Below are 14,057 nucleotides of genomic sequence, written 5' to 3' on the forward strand. Positions count from 1 at the left end.
CAAAATTATTGTTGTATTACTGTAAAGGTTGCGTAAGATTAGAAAGGCATGGAAAAAGGGGAGGGGGGGGGGATGGCTACAGGTGAGTGAACGTAAGTTAACTGTTGAGGTAAGAGTAGGGCATTTCAAGATAGATATTTTGGTTCAAGCAAAATATCATCTTCCTCCCTCAATTTGAATTTATTAATAATCAGATATCTATAGTGAAAAGAAAATAGACGATAAAACCTTAATGATGTTTAACAAAACTACCACGTCTGAAGATTAGAATTGTTGGTTAAAAAGTTCAGACACTGCTAGATTTATAAAAAGTTCCCATAGCTTTAAGCCAACGAATCAGATATTGTGTTTTTGAAACTTTTTAATGTCCCCCTAAAAAAGGTTTTAAGGGTCCTTGCATTTTTTTAAAAAAGAGAAGATATATTATTTTCTATTTATATTTTTTTGTTTTTGTGAATTATTTATTGTTTCAATTCCGACAGATATAATTTGTTTTTCGTACAAAATGGCCAGTTAAAACCAATATTATTGTCTGTTGTTTCAATATCACGTTTCTTGCCAGTTTCATTATAAAATAGTTATTCTTATTAAATTTACTAAATTCCTTATGTTATAACATCATCATTTCATGTATTTTATAGGATAAATAGAATTAAAATAATTACATTACTATTCATCCAAAGTTATTCTGTGATTCTTTAAATCTTAAGATAGAATTAATAATGTCTTATGACTTTTAAAATCAAAACAAGACTTGAATTAGAATTATCATTTTGAAGAGCCCTACTAAAAAGAGATATTACATGTTGGAAAAGGCAACAACCCCGTCGAGAAAAAGTAAAAGCACTCTGATGGTGTTTTGTGTGTGTGTGCGTCTGTGCGTGTGTGTCTGTGTGCCATAGCTAAAAAGCAACCATCAAAAAATCTCTCTTCCTAAACCCCGCACTCCTCCTTCCCCTCACTTCCTAACTAGGTTGGACGCATTTTTTACAAAACTAATTTAATTTTAACTTCTTTGAATTAATAATGAAAATATAAACAGAATGAAAACTTAAAATGTGTATCAAAAGTATATTACAAATACAATAATTTCCAAAAGTTGCACAGCAACAATAAAAAAAACAATAACTTAATAACAGTTATAGTAAAGACTTATTATACTATTTATGAAGTAGCTGCACTACTAAAAGAGCTTTAAAAATACTACTTTTGATTATAATATTGTTTTTTACCCAACAAAATAAAAAATAAAGTTTTATATAATGTTTAAGATAATGATATAATAGTTACTAAAACGTATTTTAAATGAATCCTACTCCCAAAAGAATGTCTATGACACACAAAAAAAACTTCACCACAGCGTTTTTTATTTATTTTTTTATGTAATAAATTACATAATTGTTTAAACATCGATTTTTAAAATTTCAATCTAAAAAGACATTTATATAAGATTTTAAAAATTCTCACCTTTTGCTGATCTTAATTAAAAAACAAAAGACTTTATTCAAAATTTAGGTTCAAAATTAAGAATTATAAAGACTTAAAAATAAAAGATTAAACATTTGGATCAAAGAGAAAAATTAAAATTTTTGTATATTATGTAATCAATTGATTTTTGAGTTTCTAAAAAACGTGACCAGCCTAATTATATCTACCACAGCAGACTGGTCCAATCTGTGTAAGTCTGTGTGTGTGTGTGTGTGTGTGTGTGTGTGTGTGTGTGTAAAATCTACCGGTATATTATATATCCAACTCATCATGTTGTACATAACGGAGCTTTCCCTCTGGTTGTGTTTCCTCTCTCTAGCTACATAATACTTTCCTGTATTCCTGTATGCCTCTATCAGTTACATTCCACTCTTCAACAAGCTTACACATAAATTTCTTAGTGTTTCAGAGTGATTTTTAGAAAGCTATCAACGATTATCTAATCAATTTTTACAACAAGTCTATGTTTTGAAACAAGTGAGTTTTAAATTTTATTTTTAAGTTTTAAATACATCTTTAACATGGTAGTGTACATTATACATATGACTTTTTATTATGATGTAATCATTTAAATTGACCTAAGGGCATTAACTCATTTTTTAACTGTTAAGCTTTTAGTGGTTGCAATAGAAAGTTAGATGCAGTTTTATAAATTCATTTGAATTTATTTATCATTTTTAAATTAAGAAATTAAGTGCAGTTTATTTCCTATTAGGAATATGTTATCTAATAAAAATATAATATATAAATATTATGTCACCGCGTACTATCTTAATTTATGTAAAGGCATTCTGACATACAAACTAATATAATGTCAAGCTACGCGTCTTTAATTATATCTATTCTTGTTTATTGATGATATGATATAAAATTAGATGTCCATGTGTATAAAAGTGAGTGCCAATCTTCCAGGGATGCGGAAAGGTTTTCAACAATTCAAATAATGTGACATTTGTTTTAAATTAATTGTAGAATAAGTGGTAGTTTATAACCCCGCCCTGTGTTAAGTATGGCTTTTACAAAAAAACTCTTATTGATGATATTTTTTCAACAATTTAATATAAAGTTATAAGAGCTATTTTACCAATTTAAAGTCTGCAATTATAAACATAATAATGTATTAATAAGCTTACAGAATAAAATTAAATTAGCTTAATAAAAGTCCCTATTTGTGTAAATCAATGTTGTATAAAAGGTTTATACAATATACATATAGTAGCGCATGTATAAACAGACATGTGAACTCAAATGTTATGCAACAGTATTACATAACCACCAATCTAACTTAATTCAAGTTATAAATACATAATTGGAATACAGGATCTAACTAATATATTGTCACAAATTTAAAGCATTAACTTTTAAATGAGAAATTTTTTACTTTTCAAATATCATAAGCTTAAAATAACTAGCTAATCATATAATAAAAGAAAACTAAAAGAGACCTTTAGAATAATACTAGTTCAAACTTCAAGAAATATGATATAAGCTCATTTTTGGCAGCTGACCTTGGCAATCTATGTTTTTAAAAGCAAAATTTAAGATTTTTGCTTGATTAGAATGACAATTGTCGATTAGAGTCATCTAAATAGAACTATTAATGATTCTGAGATAAATAGTGCATGAAATTGGTCCCTATTTAATTCATTTATTAAATATCTTGTGTTTGATGTACAATTTAGTTGAGGTACCCTGTACTTGTAGCTTTCATGTATTACATCAACGATGTATACATGTTAAATTCAAATGTTATGACCACATAATATTTAATTTATTATTTTTAATGCATTTTTCTTATCAAATTACATAGATTTTTTATTTTTTATTACGTACTAAATTTAGAACATATTTTATTTGAATATTTTTGATCAAGTTTTCATAATGTTTTTGATTACTTATAGTTATTCATACATTCTATAGAATTTATACAATAAAAGGTTGATGAAAAAAATGAAATTCATCAAAAACCATTAATAATTTTTGAACATGTATTTTTCCAATTTTTACATAACTTACAATTAATTGTCTGTAGACAATAAATTATGTTACATCAAAAATATGCTGATTACATAAAATTTTCAGTTTATATAATTACAAAAAGCTATTAATTACTAATTTATTTGCAAATGCTAACTTTTGTTTTTTTAAGTAATTAAAGTTTGAGTTGCTTAGTCAATCTTGTCTGATAAAATGCCAAAAGAACTGATCTCATAACAACTTCTCTTCATATGACTATGATTGTTCTTGGTTTTTAAATAAATTTTTAAAAATGTAATAATTGAGCATCCATCATTTTTACAGAAAATAATGATTATACATCATATCAATAAAAATAATATTTGTTTACTTTTTATGGTTATTTGTGTGTGTGTGTGTGTGTGTGTGTATGTATTTGTGTGTGTGAGGTTGTGTGTGTGTGTGTGTGTGTTTAGTGGATGCTGAATTTGGCATTGGGAGTAACAAAGGATGCACTTCGATAAATCATGAAAAATCCTTGAGAACCAAGGATTCTACACCCCCTACTTCCCCCCTCTACATCCCATACGCTCACATATAAGGTGCACACACGCGCATAAGCTCATATATGTTGAGTAGGTGTCATCATATATCTTTACCTAATGTGAGCGCGGCAAAAAAAATGAGCGCTTGGGTTTTGGTTGCTTTGGCCTTAGAGAAATTTTAAAGAAATTTATAAATAATTTTCAAACATAATTAATTGAATACTTATAGGTATGCCTTGCTATAATTTAAAAGCAATTAAAATAAAGACAACGTGCAAATGGTTAAGATAAAAAAGAAAAAACCTCTAAAACAGTTATTATTCATATTTTTGAAATGTGTGTGTGTGTGTGTGTAGGTGGAAAACGGGGATAATAAAACTTGTTGGGTAACTTTTCGGTAGCGAAGCTCCTCTGCTTGGCTTGGCTGTGTTGGTAGGTCGGACTTACTTATACTTTTTAAATAATGTATAACTCGCCCATACACTTTAAAATACAAAAAAAATTATATTGGGAAACTAGATAATAAGAAGGTATTTTTTTGTTTTAAAAGCGTTGGTGCTTTTGGACTTTATCGTTTTTGTTCTTTTATTACTCATAGGTTTTTGCATAAGTATAGCATCTTGGGGATTTTTATTGGCGATAATTATTTTTAATTGTTTAGATTGTTAGATAACTTTTATTTTAGTATCTTTGGCAGCTCAGCTACTTTATAATACTTTTATGGACTGAAGTTGTCCCAGATATTATGTAATTAATAAATCAATGGCAAAATATTATTATTAGATATCAAATTAAACCTTAAAAAATACGTTTCAAATAATCTTACATAATTTTTACATTAAATCATAATCAGAAGTACATTCATTTTAATTTTTAAGTAAAAATATTTCTTTTTTTATACATTAGGGAAAAACGGATTTTAATTTAAATTTGAGATTGATAATTTTGACAACAGTGTTATATCACTAATGTTATACTGGATTTAAAGCTATTGACCTATCCTTCTACCTGATTCATATAACCCTGGATGGTTTCAACTGAAACAAAATTGGAATCATAATTGCGCTTTAGTTAACATGATTAAAAATGTTGATAATTTCGCACTTGGATAACTTTAACAGTGTGCAAATTTAACAAGAATGATAACATCTATATACAGCACAGCTTAGTGAATAATAACAAATAATATCCTTTCAAGATTACTCTAAATTGTTAAAGAAATGATTATGCAAGGTTCGAAATGTTAAGGACGTACAAACGGACATACCCTTGTTATAGAAAATCATGGCTCTAAAAATTTTGCACATCTGTGTTGGGATTTTGCGTACTTTTATGTATATATAGATATGCATGCGAAAATACACTGTGTTTAAATTTATGTGTGTGATTCTGTTTATGTGTGTGTATATAATTCAGTGTATGTGTGTTTGTGTGTGCGCCCATTTACACAAAATCCAGTGGGCCTAAAGATTTGCAACCCTTTCCTGTTGAACTATGGTGTTATTATTGCATAAATCATATAATGTCGACATGTACATTGAAATCAATATAGTTCTTTAATAGCATGTCAATGTAAGAAAACTTTTTTTTCAAATGCCATTTAGTCGACATAAACTATAGAAATTGTATGTCAATCAAATACTTGTTAGTTAGACAGGGCTCAGGCCTTGATCCTACATCTTCCCTTGTATTTTGTACTGCCTGCCTCATAAAATGCATGAAACACCCCTCTTATAACCCCTTTAGAAATCCCCCCAGCCGGTGAACCCCCTCCTTGAACACCTTTCTCTTTTGGGCCATTTTACTTTCCTTCCATATTTTGAAGGCAATATGGCTGTATACAATTTCCCATTATATTAGGCCGAGTTCAAAGAATGGGTTTTGGGATAGATAGATAGATATATTAATTTGCATTTTTTTTATCAACCCTTTGGTTTCAGTTTATTAAAAAAACAATTATATTAAAATTTATATAATATCTTTATCAATTATGTGCTTCAAAATCAAGAAATTAAACGACATTAACTGCCAAAAAAAGCTTTAAATCACATTATAAAAAATGATTTTAACTTAAAAGAAAATTTTCTTATACGGGTTATTTTACTAGACAATTGAATAAATATACTACACTTTTTTTCCGTCCACTAATTCCAATAGACAATTTTTACAAAAATTGGGAAAAATCTTCCATTGACCTCTCTTTCCCTGTAATAATGTTCTATAACACATATGCAGCTTCAAGCAAAAATCCACCCCCAAACAACCATCCCTCCCCCACAACCATATGATTTTTCCCTCGCATAAATGTAACTGGTTATATTCCCTCCGAGGGCCCCTTCTATATATATATGACTTACACACATACACACATACACACATATGAGAAATTAAAGAAATTTCCCGTTTAATCCCAAATTTCTCATCCAACCCCTGCTAACAAAACGCTACACTAACACTTGCACACACACACACACATACACACATTCAACACAGGCCTAACTTACTTCCCTTCCATCCATCTGTCTGTCTGTCCGTCACGCTGTTGTCATATGTGAAGGCCTATCTGTGTGTGTGTGTGTGTGTGCTGGTGAGTGTGAATGAACCATAGGCCTAGTGGGAACAAACCAAGGGGACGTGGGTCGAACCTCCATCCTGAAAATTATATTTTTTCTTTTTTTTGCCTCCGGCCCAAGCTGTGTGATAGTGTTGGTTCATGTAATTTCTCGTCGTGACAACGGCTTTGCCACAGGCGACGCGCTGAGAAACAGAGCATGGTTTGGTTCTTTAGATGGGGGGAGGGAAAAGGGGGGCAGATTAATATTTTTAAGGAGGTAGCATGAAGCATATCGGAGATAGAAATATGGGGGACAGGGGAGGGGAGAAATTTTTGATGGAAAAAATGTTTCCTTGAACCGGCAACATACCGTTGTTCACCCCCCCCCCCCCCCAACACCTCTACCATGTCTTGGTCTAATGATCCCAATACCAACAATTTTAAATTTCTCTTAATTATCATAAAAATATTTTATTTTTTAAATGTTGTCTGCAATTTATCTTTTTGAGATAATTTTACATAAATTCCTCGGTAATTTTTACTTCGAAGATAAAAGATCAACAGAAGATAAATTAATTCCTGTGTATAGATTTTGACTTTAGTTTCTGGTTAAAAATTCAGATTGGGATAAAAGGGTTGCAGATTTATTCTTTGAAATTTTAGTAGATTTTTTCACTTTTTTTTGGTTGACATGAACTTTTTAAAAATGGTCACTTTAAGTTACTGGACCATTAACCACAAAATTATATTTTACAAAAAAAAAATCAGCTTTAGTTGACCTTAACTGTACACATTTGTTGGATCATGGTAATAGATTTATCCAGTTAAACTTATATGCTGTAATTATATCAACATAATTACCGCTAGAATAATTAGCTCATTATAGATCATTTTAATAACTTTTTAGAATTAATCACCCATTGAAAAAAAGTCATATAATTGACATAATCCATTGTAATGGTATGTCAGCGATTGGTTCCAAGTTTAGCAGGGTAGTCTGGCACATATAATGATAATTATAACTTGGTTAGATATATTTTTAGAGGTCAAATCTTACATAAAATATTTGGCTAGCCATGACGCGATCATGTTATTCTCATAATAGTAAGGTCTTTACTTTGCACTGATTAAAATTTTATTTAAACAAGGATAACAAAATCTATTAAAGTGAAGCTCTGAAACAGTAGAACAAACAAGCATTAAAACTTGTAGAGTGTCAGAACTGACTAAGCATAAGTCTAAACAAAATTTAAGTAAATTTGTTGTAAACTTCTTAAATACAGGATACTGCTTAAGGACATACTTACATTGTTAGAACTTAATTATAGAGATGCCTCGCTGATAACATTGTACCCTAAGAGACTTTAAGAGTGATTATAATTTGAACTAATTTTGGGATAAACGTCAATATAATATTTGCTTTAGCATATTAAGTTACAAATATAACTTTGAATTTCAGTCAAAATAAGTTATAAAACTTAAGTAAATACAGTCTATTTTTAGTAGCGCAGCTACTTTATAATTTTAGTATTTCCTTCACTATATCAATCCGCCGTTGATTTATTGATAATTCAGAGAAAATTTAAAATTATACATCAACTTAGCTGAACAATTTTTTTTAAAGCGAAATTAGCTTAAATTTAAATCTTATAATACATCCATATTTCATAATATTTTGCTTGGTTGTCATTGCTGCGCTACTAATGCTTATAATTGTCCTTATTAAACCCTAACAATCGATGCTTATGTCACAATTGCAAGATTTAAGATAGAATTTCAGTTTTTAATTTATAGTGAAATAACATATTATTCTGTTAAGGTAAAGTCGACCTTATTATCTACAATCTTATTTTCAACAAAATATCCTTATATGAGTTTGATTACAAAATTTATCATTAATTAAAAGAAAATTTCCTCAAACCTTATATTTTACTGCCATTTTGGATGACTTTTAAAAAGTGAATCATAAAGCGAAACAAGTACGTTCTTTCGAATAGCGACGCAGGTTTTTCTAAAACTTATTATTCCATTTCATATTTAAAGTGATTTTGCACATTGTAATCTTTATGGCATCGAAAATCTGCCATTTTCTTGTTGCTTTTTATGTCCACATGTCTAGGGGGGAGGGGGGTAAAAGTTCATTTCATTTAATGAAAGACAAATCAACAAAAATGAATTGTCAAGTAGCTTTTCTACTTTAGAACAGTGCAACCATTGTGTTGAAGGATTGTGTGTGTATGTGTGTGTGTGTGTGTGTAGGTAAAATACTAAAATCTCAATGACAACATATGGCTATCAAATATTGCGCTGATACCATCAACGGAAATGTTTCTTACAATTTTAATAAAAATTAACAAGGGCAAATATTTACCTCAAATTGTACTTAATGTGAGTACACACTCTTATATAACAAGAATAAATATGACAATAAGTAGCGTAGCAATTAAATTATAATTAAAAATAATAAGACAGGCGGAATTACCAAATATCTTAGCTACGTTTTCTCTCCCTCTCTAAAAATTTAAATTTGAGTCAAAAGAAACAGATTTATTCAATATATTCAGAATATTTCATAAGATTTTTTTTATAGAAAATTAATTAAAATTTTCGTTTTGTCCCCAAATTTTGAAGAATCTTATTATTTAATATACATTTTATGGATATTTTTTATCAGCTTGGCTACTTCATAGTTATTTTTTGTCTGCATAACAGATTTTTAATCATTTTATCATTGCACTTCCTATGAACAAGATTGTCCTTGTTAATAATTTCCAAGTTCATAAACCTTTATGAATCATATGTGGGCTGGTGTTTTTTTAAAGCCTAGAGTTCCATGACCTTTGTATAATATCTTCTTACTGCATAAATAGATAGATACATATATACATAGTGGTATATAATGCAGAAACTGGCTAAATCCTTGCTTGCCTATTATACTCCTTAAAAAATTATTTATCCCACCCCCCTTTCTGGTATAACCTGCAATTTTAGGGCCCACCTTCGCACAAAATTTCCTTTCTCTTTCTTTCTAGCCAGCAGAAGAAAATTTGAGTTGTCGACCTTTCTTTTTTTCCCATTTTGGGGGCCAAAAGGGTTATGAACTGGGGACTGTTTTCTTTTGAAGAAAGGGAAATGGTTTGGAAAAAATATAGGCAGCCATCTTGGAAACCGGTCGTGCGTAAGGAGTGCCGCGTAACATGATGTAAAAATCAAGGGCAAATACACACACACACATTCATACTCATACAGATGCAATTTTGAGAATGGTTGTTTGAAATAAAGAAAGAAAGGAAAGATGGCAGGCAAAGTAAAAAGGGGAAACTCATAAATAATTTGTGTAAAATAACATGGGGGGTATCAGTATATTTATGGGGGGATATATATATTTATGAAATTGTATTCTAATTAGCTGACCTCCAAGCCTTCAGCATTTAGCAAGCAAACAACCCACCATCTTGGGTGCATTGAACTTTGCAAAAAAAAAAGCTTTACATAAATTGAGTTCCATTCACCTCTCCTCCTCCTATGCATTTCATTTCATCCCAAGCTAGCCAGAGCCAATAAGGATTTCCTGCATTGAAAACTAGATAGATGGTTCAGAGAATGAGTTGGAATTTTGTTCAAATAGTTGCATTCATACACCAATACAATAGAACATTACAGAAAATGCAATTTGTCTAAATTGTTGTCATCATGATAATTAAATCTTGTCCTTTTAAAGCATATCTTGCTTTAGAAAAACCATGTCTCTGTTAGGTAGGGCTATGACAATGAAAAATAAATTATTGTCCTTTCATTTCTTATATGTTAACTGGGGACAAAGATACGTAGATTGATATGAATTTCCACAAAACCTAATGTCACAAATAATTACATTAAAAATTGTATTTAGGAAAATTTAATAAGGGTGTCCGAAAATTTTATTAATTATTATTTTTTATTTCAGGTGTTGTAATGGTGGCCGGAGAATTTGGTGACTATGGACGTAGCGAGGGGGAAGAGATATCCAGATCCAGGTATACAATTATTTCTCAGTGATTGGGTCAGTCAGGGACTGTGTGAGGGAGGAAGAAAAATATTTGCTGTTCAATAATTAAGAGATATTCTTTTGTCCTTTAAAAAAACTAAAATTACTGATTTTTCTTTTTTTTTTTTGCTGCGCAACTTATTCATTTCAAAACAGTAAACAATTTAATCAATAGGTTATTTAATATTCTATAGAATTTTTAACCCAACTTTTCTTTTCAGGAGTGCGTCCCAGGGCGAGGACATGATGTTAGAATCCAAATATTTTCCCGGACACCCCGGACTTAACCCTGGCCCCACACTCTACCCATCCCCAACATTCTCCAGAAAGGACATTTTCAACCAGCGGAAGCAGCGCGAATTTATCCCCGAGAACAAAAAAGACGACAGCTATTGGGATCGGCGGCGGCGCAACAATGAGGCAGCTAAGCGGTCGCGCGAAAAAAGGCGGCTCAACGACATGCTCCTTGAGAACAGAGTGCTAGAGCTGACCAAGGACAACCACATACTACAAGCGCAGCTAAACGCCATCTACGAGAAGTACGGAATCAAGGGCGAGAATCTGATTTGCATGGACCAGGTGTTGGCCACCCTCCCCACAAATGACCAAGTGTTAAATTTTACCAAGAAGCGGATGGGCTCCCTGGCCTCTTTGTCGCCGCGGGCCATGTCACCCTTCCAGAGTCTCAGCTTACCGCTAAAAATGAACTCATCCGGCATGAACAATAACTCAAGCAGTTTTAATAATAATAATGGCGGCATGCGCAGCCCACCCCCACAGTCCCCAGAAAGCTACAGAGCAGCATCCCCCTCCCCCTCGGCATATCCTATGAGGCCCAGCCTACACCAGAACTTTACAGACATCCGGGCATACGCCGAGACTGGTCACATGTATTCACGCGCATTCAGTGCTCCGCGCTTTGCAGTCGACGACTCATCCAGTCCGCATGACGACAAGGACAGCGGTCTCGCGCTCAACCTGTCCACAGATCGTGCCGGCAGCGACGGACGCTCCAGCGGCACCGGCTCCCCGCCAGTCCAGGCCGGCGCTGGGTGTGTAGAACGAGAAGGAAGCAGTTCCGGTGACGAGTCCGGCTATCCCCGTTCACCCAACAGCGGAAATGAATCCTGTCTGCCACACAAGCTGCGGTTCAAGTCAGTAGCGACAGAAAAAGAGGCGGTCAGCAGCCTGTTGTCACTGCACCAGATTGCAATGATCAAGCGGGAGCCGACCGAGGCCATCCACAGCTGGATGGACAAGCTGCCCGGCACCCCCGTGTTCCCCGGACTCATAAACACAGAGAAGGCGGACCTGATGCACCACAGCAGGGAGCCTGACCACTCCCACGACCACCAGTCCCACCCCTCACACCACCACCACCACCAGCAGCAGCAGCCAGAGGAGGAGCCGGCGCTGAAGCGAGTGCGCACCGCAGGTCCACCCGATCACATAACCGACGAGGTGGCGAGGCTGACGAACGAGGTGGCCACCCTGAAAAACATCCTGGTGAACAGAATGAAGGAGGAGTGGGACGGCGGGGCCGACAGGTCGGGGCAGGAGTAGATTAAACAACAACAACACAAAGGATTGGATCATCTAGATATTCAATTCATTCTTCATCCTTGTGTTCTAGAAGCCTGAGAAAGAAAGAAAGATTCTTCATATCTATGAAAAAGAATAGAAGCCTAAATGTTTTGTTGTTGTTTAGTTTCTTTGTTGTGTGTATTATAACCTTAATCACTCACAAGATGTCGTCTTTGTTGTTGAGTATTAGTACACCTGTCTGTGTACATACATGTGACAACTGCAGGCTGTACTCATGAATTGTTGTCATGACTCTAGGCTGCAGCCATAACTAGAAATGGACATCAGTCAACATTTTATTATCAGAAAAAATGGCCTAAAACATCCTCCCCTTAAAATTGAAAAAAAAACTCTGGAAAAAATCAACAAAATTTCAAATAAATCTATATTTTATTATACTTAAAAAAAACTTAATCCGTTCTTTCCATTTTTTGCCCAGATTTAGGGTCAAATTGGCAATCTCCAAAATGTGATATGTTTTCTAAATTTGTTGCCAAAAAAAGGTAAACTTATTATTAAATCCCGGTGGGACACCTGCACGAGAGCCCAGTTAGAATTGTGATTCCATTTTTTTATTATTATCATTATTATATAATTATTGGATATTAATATGATTGTTTTTTTTTAAAAGAAAAACACACATACACACACTATATTACTATATGTTTGTGTTACTATTTGTCAGGAATTTTGTCGTAATTTAAAATTGTGGAAAATGGCTGTTAAATCCATATAGAACTAAAATTAAAATATATATTTTTCCTAAATAGAACTAAAGTCACCCAGCCAATAGAGTATATCATTTCTATAAAAAATTTAAAATCAGAGACATTTATTTTTGTTATGAAAAAAATAAATTTTCAAAAGAGTTCGATCTATTTTATCTATCTAAACAAATATAAAAATATAATAGTAGAAAAAAATAATTGTTAGACTTTAAAAAAAAATTCCATAATTCATGTTAAAAATCTCCAAGTTCGTGATGTTGTATTATTTAAAGTTATATGAATGATATTGTTATAACTAAACCTGTATAAATATATATATAAATAATCTTGGAAATATATCCCTAGCCTCTCTAGCTCACTTGACCGCTTTACTATCTCCTCACTACTACTAGTACTGTACTCTTTTTAGCTCAATAGTATTTCTATACATTATATTTTTGCATTTGTATTATAATTCAACTAACATAATAGTTTTTTTTTTATAAGAAAGTTTTTACTATAAAATTTTATAAATATGGGGACTAAATATTACATTTGACATAAATAGAGCAAGACTGGATATTTATTATTGATGTATGAAAATTGTGCGAATGTTATTTTAACATGTTCTATTTTTTCCCCATGTTTGTATTTCAAATTTACGCCACTAGAGGACTTTGGATGATTTCCCTCCCTCCCCCCATCCACCACACTTCTTCTATAGATGATCATTCATGTAACTTTAATATTGAGAATTGTTAACATATTGAAACCATATAATATCATATATATTATTATTAGATATTTTAAATATAAATATTTACATAAAATCAACTTGTTTTTTTATTATTATTTTCTTAAAAGGATAACCACACCTGCCAAAGCGAAGCCAAAAACTTACCATGGTAAAAAAGATACTTTCCTATATAGGTTTTAAAACTGCAATATCCAAAGTAAAGGTCGGTAGAAACCATCTCCCCCAATCATTTTCCGGCAGCTAAAGACAGAATTTTACACATAAACTCTAGTTGGAATATTGATTTACCGTCCATCGAGTAGTTGGGCAAAGAAGAACCATAACATTCCAGTGGTTGGCGAGATCTTAAGGTAGTGAAAAACAGATAGACAACCATCATGTTTCTCTATATAAAGATAGTATATAGATGCTTAAACAGTGCTGGGTATGTGTCAAACAC

General features: G+C 32.2%; 1 protein-coding gene across 3 annotated transcripts in view; it reads left to right on the forward strand.

The window, feature by feature from the left end:
• The window catches only part of vri (nuclear factor interleukin-3-regulated vrille), a 41,257-nt gene extending 27,566 nt beyond the window's left edge, over positions 1–13,691 (forward strand). For 2 of the 3 annotated variants that reach the window (XM_080175942.1, XM_080175948.1), the window contains exons 2-3: positions 10,490–10,559; positions 10,792–13,691. In XM_080175942.1, coding sequence (XP_080032068.1) covers positions 10,498–10,559; positions 10,792–12,133 — 1,404 coding nt within the window. In that variant the 5' untranslated portion in view covers positions 10,490–10,497 and the 3' untranslated portion in view covers positions 12,134–13,691. Of the gene's footprint in view, positions 1–1,697; positions 1,966–10,489; positions 10,560–10,791 lie in introns of those variants that run through there. The other variant, XM_080175955.1, reaches the window with a different exon arrangement.
• The last annotated feature ends 366 nt before the right edge of the window (positions 13,692–14,057 follow it).

The sequence above is a fragment of the Acartia tonsa genome, chromosome 1 (genome assembly GCF_053477335.1).
Source record: "Acartia tonsa isolate MP-2025a chromosome 1, ASM5347733v1, whole genome shotgun sequence".
Lineage (NCBI taxonomy): Eukaryota > Metazoa > Arthropoda > Copepoda > Calanoida > Acartiidae > Acartia > Acartia tonsa.